We start from the raw sequence: 22729 nt of genomic DNA on the forward strand, positions 1-22729 counted from the left end.
GAAAATGTTTAAATTCACCTATAGCCCGGAAGCCCCCAGGTTGAGTTGTCCCGCCTTTCTGGACCAAATCAGTGTATTTCTTAAATGTTTTTGATTGATGTCTCAAGCCTCTCTAAAATGTATAAAACCAAGCTGTGCCCTGACCATCTTGGGCACATGTTCTCAGGACCTCCTGAGGGCTGTGTCATGGGCCATACTCACTCATATTTGGCTCAGAATAAATCTCTTCAAATATTTTATAGAGTTTGACACTTTTTGTCGACAAAAGTGATGCTACATAACTTAGAAGACTCGGTCAGAAAAGGTTACGTAGTCTTCACCTTGTTAACTGTAACACTCACACTTGGAGGCCCTAAAATGACATGTAAGAAGTCCAACTACAGGCTGGGTGTAGTGGCTCACGCCTGTAATCCCAGCACTTTGGGAAGCTGAGGTGGGCGGATCACCTGAGGTCAGGAGTTCAAGACCAGCCTGGTCAACATGGCAAAACCCTGTCTCTACTAAAAATACAAAAATTAGCTGGGCATGAGCCTGTAGTCCCAGCTACTCAGGAGGCTGAGGCAGGAGAATCACTTGAACCCGGGAGGCAGAGGTTGCAGTGAGCCGAGGTCACACCAGTGCACTCCAGCCTGGGCAACAGAGTGAGACTCTGTCCTTCCTCCACCTTCCCTCCCCCCCAAAAAGAAGTCCAACTACCTTGAAACATGCTGTAAGGAAGCCCAGGCCTCAGGGAAAATCCATGTAAAGTTACATCAGTCAACAACCCCAGATTCTGTCCTAGCTGACAGTCAGTACCAACCATCAGAAAAGCAAGAGAAGGAACTTCCAGATGATTCCAGCACCCAGCTGTTAAATAATCCTAACTGAGGCTCCAGAAACCACCCATCCCCACTGTGTCCCAAAGTCTTGATCTACAGAATCTGTGAGCAAAACATAATGGTTATTATTATGACACTAAGTTTTGAAGTGGCTTGGTACACAGCAATAGTAACCAGTACAGGTAGAAAAAGCCACTCTGAGGGAAACAGTGACCTTAAGTGGGGAGATACAGTGAACTCCTCTACAAGGAGAAAGTCAGAAGAATAAATATGCCAATCTTTTGCCAGTGCTCCCTGTTGGTGAAATCCAACCAAAAGCTGGAGGACGAGGTAACCTGTTGACGTATTCTATACAAGCTCACCTCACAGAACAAGAAGCAGGGTAGAGAAGCAGGAAAATGGATCTAAAGGGGCAAACAAAAGTTATCTTGCTTGGGGTCATTTGAAGACTTTGAACTTTATTCTGAAGACAATGGGAAGACATTGAAAAGTTTTAGGCAGGCGACTGATGATTATCCTGAAAATGATGTGCAGCTTTTATTGGAGAACAGATTAGAAACGGGGGAAGACTAGTTAGGAATGTAATACAATAGATCAAGTGTGAGGTGGTGGGACCCTGGGCTGTGGCAACAGCGGTATAAATGGAAACAGAAGAAAGAGATGTGAGAGGCATTACAAATAAAGGATTGACCAGATCTGTGAGCATAAAAATGAGGGAAGAGTAGACAATAATGCTGAGGTTTTAAGCCTTTAAGGGTCTTGAGCTCACCTCTAGAGAATTCATCAATTCCCAAAGTTTCACCCATCCTTTTATGTGGAAGTCATGAATCTTCATCTCCGTCTATGGTTTTGCCCCCTAAACTTGTCTTTCACCTACTGCCTGCTGGACATTTCAACCTGATTGTCCTACTATAACCTCAAACCTAGGATATCCATAAGCAAGCTCACAATCATCAATCCACACAGTCCTGAATCACATATTTCTGTCAATACAGCATCTCTTCATTTCTATCATCTATGAGCCTTGACACTACTACATTTTTGCTGATATGTCCATAATAACTCCTATTGCTCATAAGTGAAAAATTATTTTTTGGAGTTAAGTTTGTAGAAGCTAAGAGTGTTTTTCCAATATCTGAAATCTGCCAAAATTCTTTAAAGTATTCAGGCATTCCCTTTAAATGACTAATTACATACCATTAAGGTTCCAGTGGAATTTCCTCGATAAGTCTGCCACTTCTTCCCATCAAGACTATACATGATGATAAACTGAGAGATGTAGAGGCTGGAGAACTTCTGACGGGCACCCTGGGTCTTGATGCCATGAATAATCATTGGTGCCAACAGATCCACCTACCGATTAAAATAACACTTTATTTTAACCTATTTTTAAATGTATGTGCTACCTCCTGAAACTAATTATTAGCTTAGGAAGAATCTACATTGCTACAGATGTGTCCATCATTACCTTAGATGTGCAAGTGAAGCAGTCACCAATGTTGAAATGTGCATGTGTGTGTGAAGCTGTGGGATACACAGTAGAAATGAATAGAAAGATGCTTATTGAGTTCCCAGCCTGCTTCTTGACAAACCAAACCACTACCAAATCATTGAGCCCCCATTTTGTACACACACACACACACACACACACACAAACACACACACACCTTTTGTGGACTCACATAAGCTAATGGACCCACATAAGCTAATGCTTTGCTCACACCTCAGCCTCAGACCAAAGCCAATTTCCTCCTCTCTCCCGAAACCAGACCCACCCCAACATCACTGTCAGTGATGAACTGCTACACCTCCTTCGAGTGTTAGTTCAGAAACTACTTTTCCTGGTTAGCCTTCTCTGACTCACTCAGACAAATTTAGTGCTGCTGCTTCTATGCTTCTACTTCACTTTGTATATAACTTCATTATAGCAAATTATTGCACCATATTATAAGGTTGCTTTGCTTTTCTGCTTTCCTTATTAGACTGAGATCCTTAAGGCAGTGAACCCATTTGAGTCACCTAACTTTCTGTGTCTCAATTTATCTGTAAAGTGAAGATAATATTAGTTTTTATCTCAAAGGGCTGCCATAAGGGTTAAAGAGTTAATACATGTAATGTGCCGAGTTCAGTGCCTGGCGCATACTAAACACTCAATCAATGTTAGCTTTTATATTCTCTCTAGCCCCAGCACCTAATATGGTATCTGGTATAATACTGCTGTATAGCAAATGCTTTGGAATGAATGAGTGAATAATGGGAAAGTAGTACAGAATGGACACTTCTTAAAGAAGAGGTCATGGGCTGCAAGAACATTAGAAGTATCAGTTACTGTCCTAACAAGCAAGTCAAATTTAGCATGTTTTCACAAATGCCTGACACACACAAATTGGACTGGTCATGACTCTTGTGCTTAATAACTGTCTCCTTCAGCTGACTGTAAGTTCCATTCATACACTCATTCAAAGAATATTTTTTAGCAGTTGCTATGTGCCAAGCACTGTTTTAGGTACAGGGAATAGAGAAGTAAACAAGAAACAAAGCCCTGCCCTCATGGAACTTACAGTTGAGTAGGAGAAATAGACCTTATATCATATATATTTTTATTTGTTTATAGCATCAAATAGTGATAAGTGCAGGAGAAAAATGAAGCAGGGTAACGGGACAGAGTGTCAAGGTCTTCAGAAGTTGCAGCACTGTCTTTTCCCAGATTAGATGGTATTCCCAATCAAAGACACTTCATTTTAACCTCTTGGTATTGTGGCATAAAAAAGTGAAAGCACCAGGCACAAAAATCATGACTTCTACTGAATTGACTTTTACTGTTTCTTCATATAGATAGAGTATAAGAGTTCTTTCTTGGACCAGTAATTATTGTATTTTCTAGCAGCCTTGCTAGAATAAAGCTGCAATAGAACCAGGCTACAATAAAGCCTTGGCAGCCTACCTACATTCTGCAGCTGACAAATGCTTGACAACTGATGAATGCTTGACAAACTGCCAGGCTTATCCACTTCATCTTCCTGTGCCTCTTCTACATTATAATTGGCACCTGGGAGCAGTTTGACAATTACAGACTCAACAGCTTCACCTATGTGCCCAGCCAGGTGTTTCAGTGTAACTACAAGACACATCTGTCTACTAGGAAGTAAGCAAGGTGGTAATGAGTTTCATTGTATGAAAGTACAAACACTGCAGCTGCGTATCTCCATGGGGCCTGCTGACTTCCCCCTGTGCATTGCCTGGTCTTGGTCACCTGGTGCTCCTCAAGCCAGCCCAGTGCTCTTGTGTCTTGCGGCCAGGCTGTTGTGCACTGTTCAGGCCTTCTCATGAGAATAGATGCCTTCTCCAACTCCCTTCCTTGTCAGCACCCCCTTTCAACTCCATCTCCATGGTTTATTTTATAAAGTTACGAGATCTATAAAAAGTCTAGCTGGACCTTAGTAGGACAGATGGCAAAAACCACCTTGAAGATAAGGCGATTCAATAGTGGTAGATGATAACATAACTAGGTGGATATGTAACTGGTTTAATTACCACAAGTAAACAGTGACAGTTAATAGATGGTTATCAACTTAAAGGGAGCATTCCAGAAACAGTGTAGTATAATGATTACCAATTAGGGTTCTGGAGCCCAACTATCAGAATTTGAATTTTGGCTCAGTCACTTATTAGTCGTGTGACTTGGGCCACAATAACCTCTCTATCCTTCAATTTCATTATCTGAAATGAAGATGATAGTAACATCTACCTCACAAGGTTGTAGTAAGGACTTAACAGCTTGATTTGTATTGTGCATATACTAAGGAAGTCTTGTCTACTTCAATATTTTGATCATGACTTTACTGCAGTATTACAAAGTTTACTGATCAAATCAGTAACTGGAAAAACTAGGAAATACTTTGGGACACTGAAGATCGGCAAGCTGAAACAATGGGCCAAATCTAGTAAGTGGAAACAACAGGGTATATCGTTCAGGGTTCATTGGCTAGGCACAGACAGGACACTCTATTTACTAGTCTTATCAGGTTGTATCTAGTGAGGAAGATATAATTCTGCCCTCCCAAATAAGAATGTTAATTACAAAAAATTAAATAGCACAGACAGACACAGGGTGGCCAAATAGATAAACATGTTCTCTACATAGGGATACACTTAAGGTTGAAAATAACCATAGAAATACAAGGTGAAGAACATAACATGTTTGGCAGAAGCACAAACCAACAAAAAATACTTAGGGATTAGTGAACAGCAGCTCAGATTGAGTCAAAATTGGCAGTGTCTACAAAACAATGCTGTGGCATTAATAGACATGCTATTTGCAAAGATGGAAACCAAAATGTTTTCTCCATTTCCTGTTTGGGCTTCTAGAAGGCATCTAGCCTTATGTTTAGGTGGAGAGGCTGAGTAGGCACTTCCAAGCTGCCCTCAACTTTTGTGAGGCATGGAAGAGATCCAGGAGTTTCCATCTGTCTGCCTTTGAAGGGGCCTGATTGATCATGTGTTGAAATGATAGTATTTTCAGATATGTTGAGTTAAATAAAATGTATTATTAAAGTGAATTTCACATTTTTGAAAACGTGGCTACTAGAAAATGTAAAAGTACACATGTGGTTTGCATTTGTGAACCATTTGTTTTATGTTAAAATAAAGGGGATTGGAGTACTTAAGGACACGTGGGCAGTTGGAAGCATCTAATAATAACATATACTGTCTTGAGAGATGACGAGTTCAATATTATAGAAAATATTCAGATGTTCTAATCCCAGTAGAAGGACTAAAATACAGAAATAGGACATATCAGTATACTCAATTCTATCCCCATATCTCTTTGTTCATGATTGCTTTTGTACAAATCATAAGGCATTCTGTTCTTTAGTTTTCTCATATTCATAGAATCCTTTGAGCTTACAAGAGGAATAAGTAATGCAATTGATCGAATGTGATACATTTCCCATCACTGATTACATTTTCTAACCTTGATCCAAGAAAAGGGCTCCTTGGTGCTCCAGGCATTGATTGATCCGGAATAATGAAGTCTGGCCAGCTTTGGGGCCCACTGTCCTTTGCCCAAGTAAAGAAACAGAGATTAAATTCAGCTGGGTTAGTCCTAGACACTTGAGAATAAAATTATTGTCTTGAGAAAGGTTAATCTAAGCTGTGGTGAAAATAGAGAAAAACATAAAGGCTTTATGGCATACCAGTATCAATTACTATCTAAGGATATTGCTTATCCTTGTTGTCCATTTTATTTTCTAAAATTTATAATTTTGTTAATTGTTAGCACCTCTAACTAGCTGGTACTGCAATTTGTTACCAACACTACCAAATAATAATATTATTTTTTCTTTTCTTTCTTTTTTTGAGATGGAGTCTTGCTCTGTCACCCAGGCTGGAGTGCAATGGTGTGATCTTGGCTCACTGCAACCTCCACCTCCTGAGTTCAAGCAATTCTCCTGCCTCAGTCTCCTAGGTAGCTGGGACTACAATCGCGTACCACCATGCCCGACTAATTTTTGTATTTTTAGTAGAGACGGAGTTTCACCATGTTGGCCGGGCTGGTCTTGAACTCCTGACCTCAGGTGATCTGCTTGCCTCAGCCTTGCAAAGTGCTGGGAGGCATGAGCCAACATGCCCCGCCTATTATTTATTATACAATGTATGTTCATTGTAGAAAAATCAGAAAATGAAAAGTAAAAATAAGTAAAAATACAAATAAAAGAAATTTTAAAATGTAACCCTTCCACCTAGTGAAAAATGTTACTGTTTTGGTGTAAAACTCTTAAGCCTCTTTTTCAAGAGGATTTTTTTACCCCACAACAACATAGGTTGGCAAACTTTTTCTGTAAAGGGCCAGATAGTAAATCATTTAGGCTTCGCATATTATATGGTCTCTGTTGCAACTATGTTACTGCTGCTGTAGCCATAGATGATATGTAAATTAATGGACGTGGCTGTGTTCCAAAATAAGACTTTATTACGGATGCTGAAATTTGAATTTTATAATTTCACATGTCATGAAATAGTCTTCGTCTTTTTGTCAATTATTTAAAAATGGAAAATCTGTTCATAGCTCACATGCCATACAAAAACAGGCAGTGTGCTGCATTTAGCCTGTGGGCAGTAGTGCTCTAAAACAATTTTTGAGAATTCTCTATAGACCCTAGTCAAACTTTACCATTACTGCTCATAGGAAAGTATAGCTTCCTGCTACACTGAAAAGAATTGACTCAAGGAAGAAATACTGAAGGTAGGAAGGATATTTAAGGAGGCAGTGTCATTGCCCAGGTAAGAAATGATGGTGACCTGAGTTAAGATGGCCACAGTGGGAAGTGGAGAGGAGGAGATGTATTTGAGAGGCACTTATGGAATAGAACTAATAGAAGCATGGAGATGGATTCGTTATCTGAGATTCTCCACCAGATTATTAAAAAAAGATATAATCAGCCCAGTTTCTTGGAGCAAAAGTAATAGTATTTACCATATTGTCCTGAAGCTGTAATCTGAAAATCTCTAATGCGTCCAGAAGCCATTCCCAGGGGAGTCTGACACTCTGAAATGAAACAGGTGGAACACAGTAACTAGAAGTGCACAAAATTCAGCTTCTCAAATGTAAGTCAATGAAAATGGGAGAACGTCAACAAATGCTAATTTTTTTAGTGTTTAAATGTGCCAAGAACTGTACTAAATGTTTTACTGTATTAGTTCATTTAATTAATCCTAACAGGTGCTAGAATGATTCACATTTTACAGCTGAAGAAACTGGGGTCCATACATAAATAGACCAGTGGCTCTCTTACTTGTTTAGGGTTAAATCTCCAAACTCTTCCAAGTAGTATTTCTAAGTTATCTGGTAACTAAATCAACATTAAATTCCAAAATCTGCTACTGGAGATCTTCGAGCTTTACCAAGTTGTGAAAATGAGGTGGTTTTTTTTTTTTTTTTGTCAATTATCTAGAGCTTCAGGTACAAAGTGTTCAAAGCTTCAAGTATATCTGCCCTCCTCTGAGAACTCTGATGATTTCTACCGGCAATATTCGTTTTAAATTTGATAGTGATGTAAGCTTGTATTTATTTCCTGACACAAGCAACCATTCCAGAAAGGAGGAAAGCTGTAAAGAAGTAGGCTGAGTAGGTAGGGAACCTCTGCCCACATTGCTACTCACTGTTGCTGTACACCAGAAAAAGTGTGCTCATCCCAGCATGTAGGTGCTCGCCAATAAGGCATTCCACCCGCCAAATTCCAGCTTTGGATGGTAACATTTCCACTGTCTCAAAAACACCTTATAAAAACCAACAGGAACAGAAATTATTTCTTTTCACTAAAAAATGAGCATGAGATACATTGGTTTATGTGAAATATCAGAGTAGACCTACCAAATTTGGTAGTTCCACTACTTTTGGACCCCTCAAATGCAAAGTGCTTGCTACGTGACCCTTACAGTTGGGGGTTGTGGAGATTGAGTTCTGACCACTCCCCTTCCCCCAGGAGATGAGAAACAGGGTGACTGAATTATTTGATGGTGGGGACAGGAGAATGCTACTGCATTATGATTGACCTACATTCCCAGGGTCTTTCTGAGCAAAAGGCGTGTTTCCCATTGGCCAGACGTGGACTCTGTGAAACAGATAAGTCAGGGTGAGTTCCCTCTGGATCCAGTCCACTAGAGCTGCCTACAAGGGTAAAGTTACCCCAGCAACAAGAAGCTGCAGGTGAACACTGAGGGCTGAGAAATGAGTCACAAGTGACCACCCAGAATAAAGGTGGAAGAAACCATGTCAAGGGGATTTCATGACAGTCACGTAAGGGAGTCTCTAAAGAGTTCCCTGAAAGTGCCCTGCAGGAGAAAGAGTCAACTTTAAGTATTGCCAGGCACAAACAGTGTTAAGCTAGTTTACAGCAATGGTGCCAGCTGTAAATAGGTAAGAACTATCTTATCCCCTTACCTTTAACCTATCCATGTTGGAGTTCAAAACAGCAGCTATAAAGGGGTTGTGGGGAAGCACGATCATCACAAGGTACAGAAACAGAGGACTCAACCGTGTCTCCCTTTTCCAATGCAGACTTCCAGCCTGATGCAGGCTCAAGTTGGAGGAGGGGAGATTGAAGTTAAATCAAGTTCAGAATTTTGATTAATATCTTGGGATGGACGTTGTAATTTCTGATTTGAACTGTATTTGTGATATAAAGTGACTTTAGTCCTGTTTATTACTTAAGGGTGAGCAGAAAAGTTACAGGGCTTATCAGAATTTTTATGAAGAAATAAGGAAAGTTTACCCCCACTATTAAACTGGATTTTTTTTTTTTTTTTTTTTTTTAGAGACAGGGTCTTGCTCTGTTGTCCAGGTTTGAGTGCAGTGGCACTTTCATAGCTCACTGCAGCGTCAACCTCCTGGGCTCAAGCAATCCTTCCACCTCAGCCACCCAAGTAGGTGAAGTAGCTGGGACTACAGGTATATACCACATGTCTGGCTAATTATTTTTTGTAGAGACGGGGGTCTCGCTTTGTCACCCAGGCTGGTCTTGAACTCCTGGCCTCAAGCAATCCTCCAACCTTGGCCTCCCAAAGCGCTGGGATTACAAGTGTGAGCCATCGCACCTGGCCAAACCTATTTTAAAGGGACAGTGGAGAACCAAAATAAAATTGTGTTGTGATCAACATTATGAGTAGTGCTTAATCAATATACTGGTTACATACATAAACAAATCACTCTTTGGATGACTACTGGTGCCCTATGGGATTTGAGATGGTAAATGATAAAGGAATAAATTCCTTTTCCCTAGGAAAGTACTGTGACATTAATTATCCATTTATTCTGTTCTATTTCCTTTTTAGCAATTTTTCTATATCTGAAATTATCTTGTTCATTTGCTTTGAACAAATGGTTTAAAAAGCATTTGAAAAAGTATTACTTGAGAGCATGGAGCTTGTCTGCTTTGTTCACTGATTGTGTTCCCAGTGCCTAGGCCATTTAAAGCAAGTACTCAACAAATAGAGTAGGTAGAAGAAAGAGCACAAACAAGCTCATACCTGGATAGAGATTGTACACTGCCATTTTATACTCCTCTTTTTTTCGTACAGTGAACACATGTCCACTGAAATGAATAGAATGGATGTTTTCATTGCTGCCCATGCTGAGCAGATACCATCGAATCCTTTGATCCTGAGCCATTACTAAGCCAGGTAGTGTATCCATTATGTAGCCATTGATTGCTGGAGAAGGACACAGAGAAGCCTGTTAAAATCTATTATATAAGTTTCTTTCTCTCCACTCCACCAAAAAAACGGACATCTATAAGGATTCCACTCCCACAGATATACTCTAAATAAATACAATGTTCAAGTCCCTGGATCAAGTCTCATTTGTCAAAGTGCAATCTGCATTTCACAGTGATAATGTTTGGAAGTGGAATATATTACCATGGAAGCGATAATTCTCTTTAAAAGTGGGATCTTCCATCTGGATATTGCAGGGAGCCCTGCAGTTTCTTTCCATGTTTTCAGTGAAGTACCAGCTTTTGGTCTCATCAAAGATAGTGAAAAACAGAGCAAATTCCTGTACTGTCACTTGTCTCCCATGAGCAGGGTTCAGTGTGTTAGTGTGGCAGACCAGAAGGGGTCCAATCAGGCCTGAGTGCACATCTTTTTCCTAGGGAGGGAAGACATCAATCCTATGAGTATAAGCTCTCTCACCTATGAACCAGAGTGGATTTCTCATCAATTTTTATGCCACTCCAACCTGCCTCCCATCTTCCAAAAATATAATCCATCCTCTTCAGTAGATTCCAGAATGACATTTCTAAAACACAAATATAATGATCAACTCTCCTATTTAAAGCTTCTTATTGCACGTAGGATAAATACCAAAATTCTTAGCACACAAAGACCATTTCTTTTAAACCAAAAAGTGGTCAGCACAATAGACACCTGCTTACCAGGTCAACATCAGAGAAATAAGCCCAGGCTTTGCAGTCAAACTCATCTTTAGTGGGCGCCATATGATGTTGCACTTTCCAAAAGTAAGTTTTGGTTTCATTAGGCTTGACAAAGTTTTTTCTAGGTTCTGCTCCTTGCCTCTGATCTTCCTCATAAGAAATAAGGCTAGAATAGAAGGAATAGGGACGAGAGGCCTGATTTTTGAAAGTTACCTGCAGAACAATAACGACAAAAAAAAAGCAAGAATAATCTTCTAGGATCTTAAGGTCCTTAGGGTTTACATCCCTAAAAGAAATACCTGTCTTTTGGTCTTCATCAAAGTTTTTAATACCCTGGAAGAAGTGGTACAGAAGATGGATGCTGTTAGAACTCAAACCTAATCCTGAGGAGGTTGTGTATTCTAAATTTAAGGTACGAACTCAAAGTTGCAAAGGAGAAAATTCCTAAACACTTAAAAGCAATTCCAGAGTAAAAGGGAAAATGTTACTGCAGGGGTTATAAGAGACCATAACGCCAGGAGTTGATATGTAAGTTAAGGTTCTTCATGACAAATTCTAGAATGAATGCATATTATCTTTTAAAAAAGGTTTACTTTCCAGATTAAAAATTATACATATTTATCATAGAATATAATGGAAACTAAAATAAAATGTAAGGCAAAAATTGCCCACAATTCCATAATTTTAGATCCTTCTACATCCTTAATATAAACAATCAATTAATTGAAACAACAAATAGATATTTTCAGAAAAAAATAAAACTACTTTGATCTTTGGTTCACACAATGCACCAAAATAACTTTTAGTCTACAGGAAGTATTAAAAAGTTAAATGTAAAAAATTAAACTGTAAGAGAAAAACTGAAGAAAGTATAGGTGTTTTAAAAAAAATCTCTGGATAGGCAGGAATTTTTATAAACATAAAAGCAATGAAAGTGTCAAAAAGTAAAGACTGATGGGTTACTACCTAAAAATTAAAACCTGTTTTATTTCAAAAACCATCATTTATAAAATTAAGAGAAAACAAAAACTTGAAAAAGTACTTCTCATTAAAATGTTCAGTGGTTTACTATCTAATATACAAGGTAACATAATTAATAAGAGAAGCACTTCCTCCATGAAAGACAAATGTGCAAGGGACATTACCAAATAATTAATAAGAAAAACTCTTAAGATGCTCAAATATATTGCACTTCTGGAATTTTATCTTAGAAAAACTGTCGTGATTACAGCGTTATTTATATAGTGAAAAAAGAAACCGTCTAAAAGATTGTTCAAAATAAATGGTTACATAAACTATGGTTCCATAAATTCATATAATAGACTATTATGCAGTATTTTAAAAACATACATAAGAAGTGTTTTTAATGACATAAGAAATGTTTATGATGTGATATTTAGTAAAAAAACAAGAATCAGAATTCTGTATGGTATAATTTGAATACATAAGGAGAAAAATACATAGGAAAAATAGAACGTACACAAAGATAATTATGGAATTATTTTTCTATACTTTAAAAATTTCCAAAAGTGGGAATACATTATAGTCAGCAAGAAAATAAATATATAAAATTAATTTTCTTGTAATTCCATTGTCCTTAACTCACCATGATATTATCTTCAACTTCTGCTCTTATATATGGCCCCAGGAGTCCCAAATGTTCATTTAGTTCTCCACGGTATAAGGGCTGAGTGAAGGAGCCATCAGTAAATTCCTGGAAAACAACTTTCTTGAACTGAGGGACACTGCCACTCTGAGCCCTGGAGGAAAAAAAGCAGAGGAAAAGCAATAATTTTATGTACCAAGTGGGTAGAAATGCCTCACATCCTCGTTTTCCTAGGTGCCTGAGAAGCATTTTGCATAGTTAACCACTTCATCTTCCTTGAAATACTCTTGCCAAGCTTTATTAGTATGTAAGTTCCATGAAAGCTGGGGTTTGTCTATTTTGTTCCCTGTTGTATTCCCAGCACCTGTAATGGTGCTTGGCACAAAGTAGGTGCTCAAAAAATATTTGTCGAATGTTGAATGCATGTAGAGTTTATAAACATACTCCAAATATAAGAGAGTCCCATGGTCAAGCCCTTGGATCTCTTTTCTTTTTTACTTTTTAAAGCCCTATTAAAATTGTGAACTAAAAAAATTGTGAACTAAAACATATACGATAAAGTGCATAAAACACAAATGCCTTTGGTACATAAATGCAATCATCACCCAGATCAGTAACATTGCCAACAACCCACAAGACTCACTGGATGTCCCTTTTCAATCATACTTTCTCCCTTCCCACTGAAGGTAACCACCATTCTGATCTTTATGATAATCATTTCTTTGCTTTTATTTATAATTTTACCAGTTATGTGTACATCCTTTAAAAATATAGTTTAGTTTTGCCTGTTTTGAGGTGTGTAAATAAAACATAATACATATATTCTTTTGTTTCTTCTTTCACTTAGCATTCTGGTTGTGAGATTCATCTATATTATCATATGTAGCTATAGTTTGTTCATTCCTATTGTTGTATAGTATTATATGAATATACCCTAATCACGGACATTTGAGTTGTTATAATCTTTGGCGCTTTCATATGGGCCTGCGATAACCTTCTGGTGCATATCTTTTGGTGAACATATATGTGCATTTCTGTTGGGCACATATATAAGGGTGGAATTACTAGGTATGCATGTGTTTGGCTTTGGTAGGTATTTCCACACTGTTTTCCAAAGCAGCTGGACCATTTTCCATTTTCATTAGCAATGTATGAGAGTTCCATTTGCTCCAAATTATTACAAATACCTGGTATTGACTGTGTTTTTACATTTTTGGATGTTCTATGTGGTTGAGCATCTTTTCTTATGAGTAGCAGTCATTTGGATGTCCTCTTTTGTGGAGCACCTATCCAAGTTTTTTTCTGCCAAGTTTTCTGTTGGATAATCTGCTTTTTTCTTGTTGAATCAAAAGAGTACCCTATATATCCTTGATATGCTTTTTTATATCTCCTTGATTGCTGGAGAAGAAGGACACAGAGAAGCCTGTTAAAATCTATTATATAAGTTTCCTTTGTGTGTCCTTTGTGTTATGTATTGCAAACGTTTACCATTCTGCGGCTAATCTTTTCATTGTTTTTATGTTATCTTTTGATGAGCATAAGTTTGTAATTTTAATGTGAGGAATTTATTTAAAAAACCTTATTGGCTAGTGCTTTTTGTATCTTGATGTCAATTCTCTTTCTTTCCCTACCCTGTGGTTATTGATATATTCTTTTACATTTTCTTTCTAAAATGTTTGTGATTTTATATTTCACTTTTAGACTTGTAATGCAATGTGAATGGATTTTTGTGTATGGTGTGAGTTAGGAATCCAATGTAATGTTTTATCTATATAGATACCAACATTTTCCAGCATCTTTTATTGAAACTCTACTTCTGTGACACCTTTGTCATAAATCAAGTGTCTATATGCGTTAGACTAGTTTTGGATTTTCTGTTCTATTTCATTTACCTGTTTGATTATCCCTATACCAACTGCTACATTGTTTTAATTATTATAGCTTTAAAATAAGTCTCAATATATTAGACAGCAATTACTCTCATCTTATTCTTCCTCTTCAAGAAGGACTTGGCTATTCGTAAACCTTTACATTTTCATATTAATTTTAGAATCAGCTTGTTGAGCTCTACAAAAGGAAAGTCTTGGGATTTTCATTCAGGTTGCACTGAATCTATAAATCAGTTTGGGAATAACTGACATTTTCAAATATCATGTTTTCCAATTCATGTACGTGGTATATCTTGAAAGTTATTTAGATACTCTTTAAAGTTTCTCAGTAAATTTCCATAGTTTTTTTTTCCATAGACATTTTGCAAATTTTTAGCTAGACTTATTTCTAGATACTTGTTAGTATTCTATTCCACTATTTATTTTGTTTTTACTTCCTCATTGTGTCTCACCAAGCTGACACACTCAAACTTAACTTTCCCCCTGGTCAGGACTCTCCTAGAAAGTGGCTATCTTGGCTTATGACCATTCTCAAGTGAGAGACCTCAAGACTAAATTAGAAAGAAACCATAGCAATAAAAATCACGATGGGGGTCATCTTCCAGCTTCTAACCAGAAGGAAATCAACCACCTTCAGCTCAGCAAACCTGCAAGCAATGTGAGCTGTGTGACAATCCAACAGAGGTGGAGAGCCAGCACTGATTTGGGCTGGATGATTCAGGATAATCACTTGAGCAGTGAAGCCAGCTGCTTCCGTTGGCAAGTCATTTTGGCTGTCACAAGCCATATTGCCATGATAAACATCTTTGATGGACACATTCTTGACACTGAAGCCCACACTGTCCCCAAGAAGAGCTTCACTTAAAGCTTCATGGTGCAATTCAACAGACTTTATTTCAGTTGTAATGTTAACTGGAGCAAAGCCGACCAATCATGCTGGGTTTGAGAGCACCAGTCACCGCTAGGCCCACAAAGACAATACCAATACTACCAATTTTGTAGACTTCCTGGAGAGGTAGGCACAAGCCTTGTCAGTTGGATGAGCTGGTGGTATGATATAATCCAGAGCTTCAAGTGGTGTGTTACACTGGTATTGCCATCTCTACAGGTGACTTTCCACCCTTTAACCAAGGCATGTTAGCAAGTTGTCAGCATTCCAACCAGAAATTGGCATAAATACTACTGTGTTGGGGTTGTAGCCAATATTCTTAATGTAGGGCAGACTTCCCTACTGATTTCCACATAGCTCTGTTGGCAATGGCATAGTTAAGTGAAATCCATTTTTTAACACCAACAATTAGTTGTTTCACTTCCAGTGTGTAAACCAGAAGGGCATGCTCATGGGTCTGCCCATTCTTAAAGATACTAGCTTCAAATTTGTTAACACCACCAGCAATAATCAGGACAGTACAGTCAACCTGAGAGGTGCCTATCATGATGTATTTTTAAATAGATACACAATAATTGTACATGTTTTGGGGATACATGTGATATTTTGATACATTAATACAATGTGTAATAATCAAATAATGGTAATTGGAATATCAATCACTTCAACCATTTGTCATTTATTTGTGTTGGGAACATTCCAAGGCTTCTCTTCTAGCTATTTTGAAACATACAATAAATCATTGTTAACTATAGTCACCCTACTGTAATATCGAACACTACAACTTATCCCTTCTATTTAAGTGTAATTTTACTGTGGGGAAAAGAAAGAGAGATCAGACTGTTACTGTGTCTATGCAGAAAGAAGTAGACATGAGAGACTCCATTTTGTTCTGTACTAAGAAAAATTCTTCTGCCTTGAGATGCTGTTAATCTGTAACCCTATCCCTCTCTCTCTCCCTCTCCCTCTCCCTCTCCCTCTCCTTTCTTCGGTCTCCCTCTCCTTCTTTTTTCGGTCTCCCTCTGTTGCCGAACCTGGACTGTGCTGCCGTGATCTCGGCTCCCTGGAACCTCCCTGCCTCGGGCTCCTGTGATTCTCCTGCCTCGGCCTGCCGAGTGCCTGGGATTGCAGGCACGCGCCGCCACGCCTGAATGGTTTTTGTATTTTTGGTGGAGACGGGGTTTCGCCCTGTTGACCGGGCTGGTCTCCAGCTCCTGGCCTCGAGTGATCTGCCTGCCTCGGCCTCCCGAGGTGCTGGGATTGCAGACGGAGTCTCGCTCACTCAATGCTCAATGGTGCTCAGGCTGGAGTGCAGTGGCGTGATCTCGGCTCGCTACAACCTCCACCTACCAGCCTCCTGCCTTGGCCTCTTAAAGTGCTAAGATTACAGCCTCTGCCCCGCCGCCACCCCGTCTAGGAAGTGAGGAGCGCCTCTGCCTGGCTGCCCCATCTGGGAAGTGAGGAGCACCTCTGCCCAGCCGCCGCACCGTCTGGGAAGTGAGGAGCGCCTCTGCCCGGCCACCCCGTCCGGGAGGTGAGGAGCACCTCTGCCTGGCCGCCCAGTCCGGGAAGTGAGGAGCGCCTCTGCCCGGCCGCCCCATCTGGGAGGTGAGGAGTGCCTCTGCCCGGCCGCCACCCCGTCTGGGAGGAAGTGAGGAGCACCTCTGCCCGGCTGCCCCGTCTGGGAGATGAGGAGCACCTCTGCCCGGCCGCCCCATCTGGGAGGTGAGGAGCGCCTCTGCCTGGCCGCCACCCCGTCTGGGAGGAAGTGAGGAGCGCCTCTGCCTGGCTGCCCCGTCTGGGAGATGAGGAGCACCTCTGCCCGGCCGCCCCATCTGGGAGGTGAGGAGCGCCTCTGCCTGGCCGCCACCCCGTCTGGGAGGAAGTGAGGAGCGCCTCTGCCTGGCTGCCCCATCTGGGAAGTGAGGAGCGTCTCTGCCCGGCCACTCCGTCTAGGAGGTGAGGAGCACCTCTGCCTGGCTGCCACCCCGTCTGGGAGGAAGTGAGGAGCGCCTCTGCCTGGCCGCCCCGTCTGGGAGGTGAGGAGCGCCTCTGCCCGGCCGCCCTGTCTGGGATGTGAGGAGCGCCTCTGCCCAGCCGCCCCGTCTGGGATGTGAGGAGCGTCTCTGCCCGGCCACCCCGTCTGGGAGGTGAGGAGCGCCTCTGCCCGGCGGCCGTGTCTGAGAGGTGTACCCAACAGCTCCGAAGAGACAGCGACCATCTGGAGCGGGCCATGAGGACGATGGCGGTTTTGTTGAAGAGAAGGGGGGGAAGTGTGGGGAAAGGAAGGAGAGATCAGATTGTTGCTGTGTCTGTGTAGAAAGAGGTGAGCATAGGAGACTCCATTTTCTTCTGACTAGGAGAAATTCTTCTGCCTTGGGATGCTGTTGATCTATGGCCTTTCCCCCAGCCCCGTGCTCTCTGAAACATGTGCTGTATCAACTCAGGGTTAAATGGATTAAGGGCGGTGCAAGATGTGCTTTGTTAAACACATGCTTGAAGGCAGCATGCTCTTTAAGAGTCATCACTACTCCCTAATCTCAAGTACCCAGGGACACAAACACTGCAGAAGGCCACAGGGACCTCTGCCTAGGAAAACCAGAGACCTTTGTTCATGTGTTTATCTGCTGACCTTCTCTCCACTATTATCCTATGACCCTCCCATATCCCCCTCTCCGAGAAACACCCAAGAATGATCAATAAATACTTCATAAAGTAAAAAAAAAAAAAAATCTGTAGCCCTAGCCCCAGCCCTGTGCTCGCAGAGACATGTGCTGTGTTGACTCAAGGTTTAATGGATTTAGGGCTGTGCAGGATGTGCTTTGTTAAAAAAGTGCTTGAAGGCGGTATGCTTGTCCATGGAATACTATGCAGCCATAAAAAAGGATGAGTTCATGTCCTTTGTAGGGACATGGATGAATCTGGAAACCATCATTCTCAGCAAACTATCGCAAGGACAAAAAACCAAACACCGCATGTTCTTAGTCATAGGTGGGAATTGAACAATGAGAACACATGGACACAGGAGGGGGAACATCATACACTGGGCCTGTCATGGGGTGGGGGGAGGGATAGCATTGGGAGATATACCTAATGTAAATGACGAGTTAGTGGGTGCAGCACACCAACACGGTGCATGTATACATGTGTAACAAACCTGCACATTGTGCACATTTCCCTAGAACTTAAAGTATAATAATAATAAAAAAAAGTCATCACCATTCTCTAATCTCAAGTACCCAGGGACACAATACACTGTGGAAGGCCGCAGGGACCTCTGCCTAGGAAAGCCAGGTATTGTCCAAGGTTTCTCCCTATGTGATAGCCTGAGATATGGCCTCATGGGAAGGGAAAGACCTGACCGTCCCCCAGCCCGACACCCATAAAGGGTCTGTGCTGAGGAGGATTAGTGAAAGAGGAAGGCCTCTTTGCAGTTGAGATAAGAGGAAGGCATCTGTCTCCTGCTCGTCCCTGGGCAATGGAGTGTCTCGGTGTAAAACCCGATTGTATGTTCTATTTACTGAGATAGGAGAAAACCACCTTAAGGCTGGAGGTGAGACAGGCTAGTGGCAATACTGCTGTTTAATGCACCAAGATGTTTGTATACGTGCACATCAGGGCACAGCACCTTTCCTTAAACTTATTTATGACACAGAGACCTTTGTTCACATGTTTTCCTGCTGACCCTCTCCCCACTATTACCCTATTGTTCTGCCACATCCCCCTCTCCGAGATGGTAGAGATAATGATCAATAAATACTGAGGGAACTCAGAGACCAGTGCCGGCGTGGGTCCTCCGTATGCTGAGTGCCGGTCCCCTGGGCCCACTTTTCTTTCTCTGTACTTTGTCTCTGTGTCTTATTTCTTTTCTCAGTCTCTCATCCCACCTGACGTGAAACACCCACAGGTGTGGAGGGGCAGGCCACCCCTTCATTTTACACCTATTAATCAACCTTTCTTCATTCCATCCCACCCCCCCAATACCATTCCCAAACTCCGTTAAGCACCATTCTACTCTCTATCTCCGTGAGATCCACTTTTTAAGCTCTCACATGTAAGTGAAAACATGTGATATTTGTCTTTCTATGCCTGGCTTATTTCACTTAACACAATGACATCCAGGCTCATCCATGTTGCCACAAATGACGGGATTTCATTCTTTTTAATGGCTGAGTAATATTCTATTGTGTATACATACCACACAGTCTTTATCCATTCATCTGCTGATGTATACTTAGGTTGATTTTCTACCCTAGCTATTGTGAATGGTGCTGTAATAAACGTTGGTGTGCAGCTATCTCTTTGATACACTGATTTCCTGTCTTTGGATATATATCCAGCAGTGGGATTGCTGGATCACATGGTAGTTCTGTTGTTAGTTTCTTGAGGAACATACATACTCTTTTCCATAGTATCTGTACTAATTCACACTCCCATCAATAGTGTACAAGCATTCCCCTTTTGCCACATCCTCACCAGCATTCATTATTTTTTGTCTTTTTGATAAAAGTCATTTAACTGGAGTGAAATATCCATTGTGCTTTTGGTTTGCATTTCTCAGGTAATTAGTGATGTTGAGCAGTTTTTCATATACCTGTTGGCCATTTGTATGTTTTCTTTTGAGAAATGTCTATTCAGATCTTTGTTCATTTTTAATAGGATTCTTTGCTTTTTTGCCATTGACTTGTTTGAGTTCCTTATATATTCTGGTTATTAATACCCTCTCAGTTGTATAGTTTGCAAATATTTCATCCCATCCTATAGGTTGTCCCTTCACTTTGTTAATTGACTCCTTTGTTGTGGGGAAGCTTTATAGCTTGATATAATCCCATTTGTCTACTTTTGCTTTAGTTGCCTGTGCTTTTGATATTTCCCAGGCCATAAAATATTTCCCAGAGCAATGTCCTGGAGCATTTCCCCAATGTTTTCTTCCAGTAGCTTCATAGTTTCAGGTTGTATATTTAAGTCTCTAATCCATTTTGATTTAGTTTTTGTATATAGTGAGAGATAGGGGTTTAGTTTCATTCTTCTGCATGTGGATATCCAGTTTTCCCAACATCATTTATTGAAGAGACTATTCTTTCACCAATGCATATTCTTGGCACTTTGTCAAAAATGAGTTGGCTCTAAATATGTGGATTCATTTCTGGGTTCTCTGTTGTATTCCACTGGCATATGTTTCTGTCTTTATGCCAGTACCATGCTGTTTTGGTTACTACAGCTTTGTAATATAGTTTGAAATAAAGTAGCATCATGCCTCCAGCTTTGTTCTCTTTGCTCAGGACTGCTTTGGCTATTTAGGGTCTGTATTAGTCTGTTCTCCTGCTGGTATAAAGAACTGCCTGAGACTGCATAATTTATAAAGGAAAGAGGTTTAATTGACTCACAGTTCCACATGGCTGGAGAGGCCTTGGGAAACTTACAATCACGGTGGAAGGTGAAGGGGAAGCAAGGCACCTTTTTCACAAGGCGGCAGGAGGGAGTGGTGCCAGAAGGGGAAATGCCAGATGCTTATAAAACCATCAGATCTCATGAAAACTTACCCACTGTCATGAGAACAGCATGGGGGAACCTGCCCCCATGATCCAATCACTTCCTACTGGGTCCCTCCCATGACACATGGGGAACATTTTGCCTTACATGAAATGTAAGGCAAAAATTGCCCACAATTCCATAATTTTAGATTCTCCTATATCCTTAATAGAAACAATCAATTAATTGAAAAAATGAATAGATATTTTCAGAAAAAAATAAAACCACTTTGATCTTTGGTTCACACAATGCACCAAAATAACTTTTAGTCTACAGGAAGTATTAAAAAGTTAAATGTAAAAAATCAAATTGTAAGAGAAAATTGAAGAAAGTATAGCTTTTTTTTTTTTTTTAAATCTCTGGATAGGCAGGAATTTTTACAAACAGTATACTACAATTCAAGATGAGATTTGGGTGGGGACACAGAGCCAAACCATATGTTTCCACCCATGGCCCCTCAAATAACTCATGTCCTCACATTTAAAAACAGAATCATGACTTTCCAACAGTCTCCCAAAGTGTTAGCTCATTCCAGCCTTAACCCAAAAGTCCAAGTCCAAAGTCTTATCTGAGACAAGGAAAGTCCCTTCCGTTTATGAGCCTGTAAAATCAAAAGCAAGTTAGTTCCTTCCTAGATACAATAGGGGTACAGGCATTGGGTAAATACACTCATTCCAAATGGGAGGAATTGGCCAAAACAAAGGGGCTACAGGCCCCATGCAAGTCTGAAATCCAATAGGGCAATCATTAAATCTGAAAGTTCCAAAATGTTCTCCTTTGACTCTGTGTCTCACATTTAGGTCACCCTGATACAAAAGGCAGGCTCCCACAGCCTTGGGCAGCTCCGCCCCTGTAGCTTTGCAGGGTACAGCCCTGCTCCTGGCTGCTTTCATGGGCTGGCATTGAGTGCCTGTGGCTTTTCCAGGCCCACGGTGCAAGCTGTCAGTGGATCTACCATTCTGGGGTCTGGAGGACAGTGGCCCTCTTCTCACAGCTCCACTAGGCAGTGCCCCAGTGGTGACTGTGTGGGGGCTCCAACCCCACATTTCTTTTCCTCACTGCCCTAACAGAGGTTCTCCACGAGGGCTCTGCCTCTGCAGCACACCTCTGCCTGGACATCCAGGCATTTCCATACATCCTCTGAAATCTAGGTGGATGTTCCCAAACCTCAATTTTTGTCTTCTGTGCACCCACAGAACAAAGGCTGGGGGCTTGCACCCTCTGAAGCTATAGCCCAAGCTGTACTTTGGCCTCTTTTAGCTGGAGTGGCTGGGACACAGGGCACCAAGTCCCAGGCTGAACACTGCAGGGGGGCCCTGGACCCAGGCCACGAAAGCATTTTTCCCTCCTAGGCCTCCAGGCCTGCGATGGGAGGGGCTGCTGCAAAGGTGTCTAACATGCCCTGGACACATTTTCCCCATTATCTTGGTGATTAACATTGGCTCCTTGTTACTTATATAAATTTCTGTAGCTGGATTGAATTTCTCCCCAGAAAATGGGTTTGTCTTTTCTACTACATCATCAGGCTGCAAATTTTTCAAACTTTTATGCTCCGTCACTCTGGAATGCTTTGTTGCTTAGAAATTTCTTCTGCCAGATACCCCAAATCATCTCTCTAAAGTTCAAAGTTCCACAGATCTCTAGGGCAGGGGCAAAATGCCGCCAATCTCTTTGCTAAAGCATAGCAAGAGCCACCTTTATTCCTATTCGTAATAAGTTCCTCATCTCCATCTGATACCACCTCAGTCTGAACTTCATTGTCCATATTACTATCAGCATTTTGGTGAAAGCTATTCAATAATTCTCTAGGAAGTTCCAAACTTTCCCAGATTTTCCTGTCTTCTTCTGAGCCCTCCAGGTCTCTAGGAAGTTCCAAACATTGCCACATTTTCCTGTCTTCTTCTGAGCCCTCAAAGTGTTCCATCCTCTGCCTGTTACACAGTTCCAAAGTTGCTTCCACATTTTCAGGTATCCTTATAGCAGCGCCCCCCCAACCTCAGTACCAATTTACTGTATTAGTCTGTTCTCATGCTGCTATAAAGAACTGCTGGAGACTGGGT

The 22729-nt window shown here is 40.9% G+C and overlaps 1 protein-coding gene across 1 annotated transcript in view; it reads right to left on the reverse strand.

Moving 5' to 3' along the window:
- Positions 1-22729, reverse strand: part of F8 (coagulation factor VIII) — a 219492-nt gene that overhangs the window by 65697 nt on the left and 131066 nt on the right. The window contains exons 15-22 of the mRNA XM_024240561.3: positions 12360-12513; positions 10754-10966; positions 10239-10467; positions 9849-10031; positions 7983-8099; positions 7297-7368; positions 5794-5879; positions 2016-2171 (exon numbers count right to left, since the gene is read on the reverse strand). Of these exons, the coding sequence (XP_024096329.1) occupies positions 2016-2171; positions 5794-5879; positions 7297-7368; positions 7983-8099; positions 9849-10031; positions 10239-10467; positions 10754-10966; positions 12360-12513 (1210 nt within the window). The remainder of the gene's footprint in view (positions 1-2015; positions 2172-5793; positions 5880-7296; positions 7369-7982; positions 8100-9848; positions 10032-10238; positions 10468-10753; positions 10967-12359; positions 12514-22729) is intronic.

Source organism: Pongo abelii, chromosome X (assembly GCF_028885655.2).
Source record: "Pongo abelii isolate AG06213 chromosome X, NHGRI_mPonAbe1-v2.0_pri, whole genome shotgun sequence".
NCBI lineage: Eukaryota > Metazoa > Chordata > Mammalia > Primates > Hominidae > Pongo > Pongo abelii.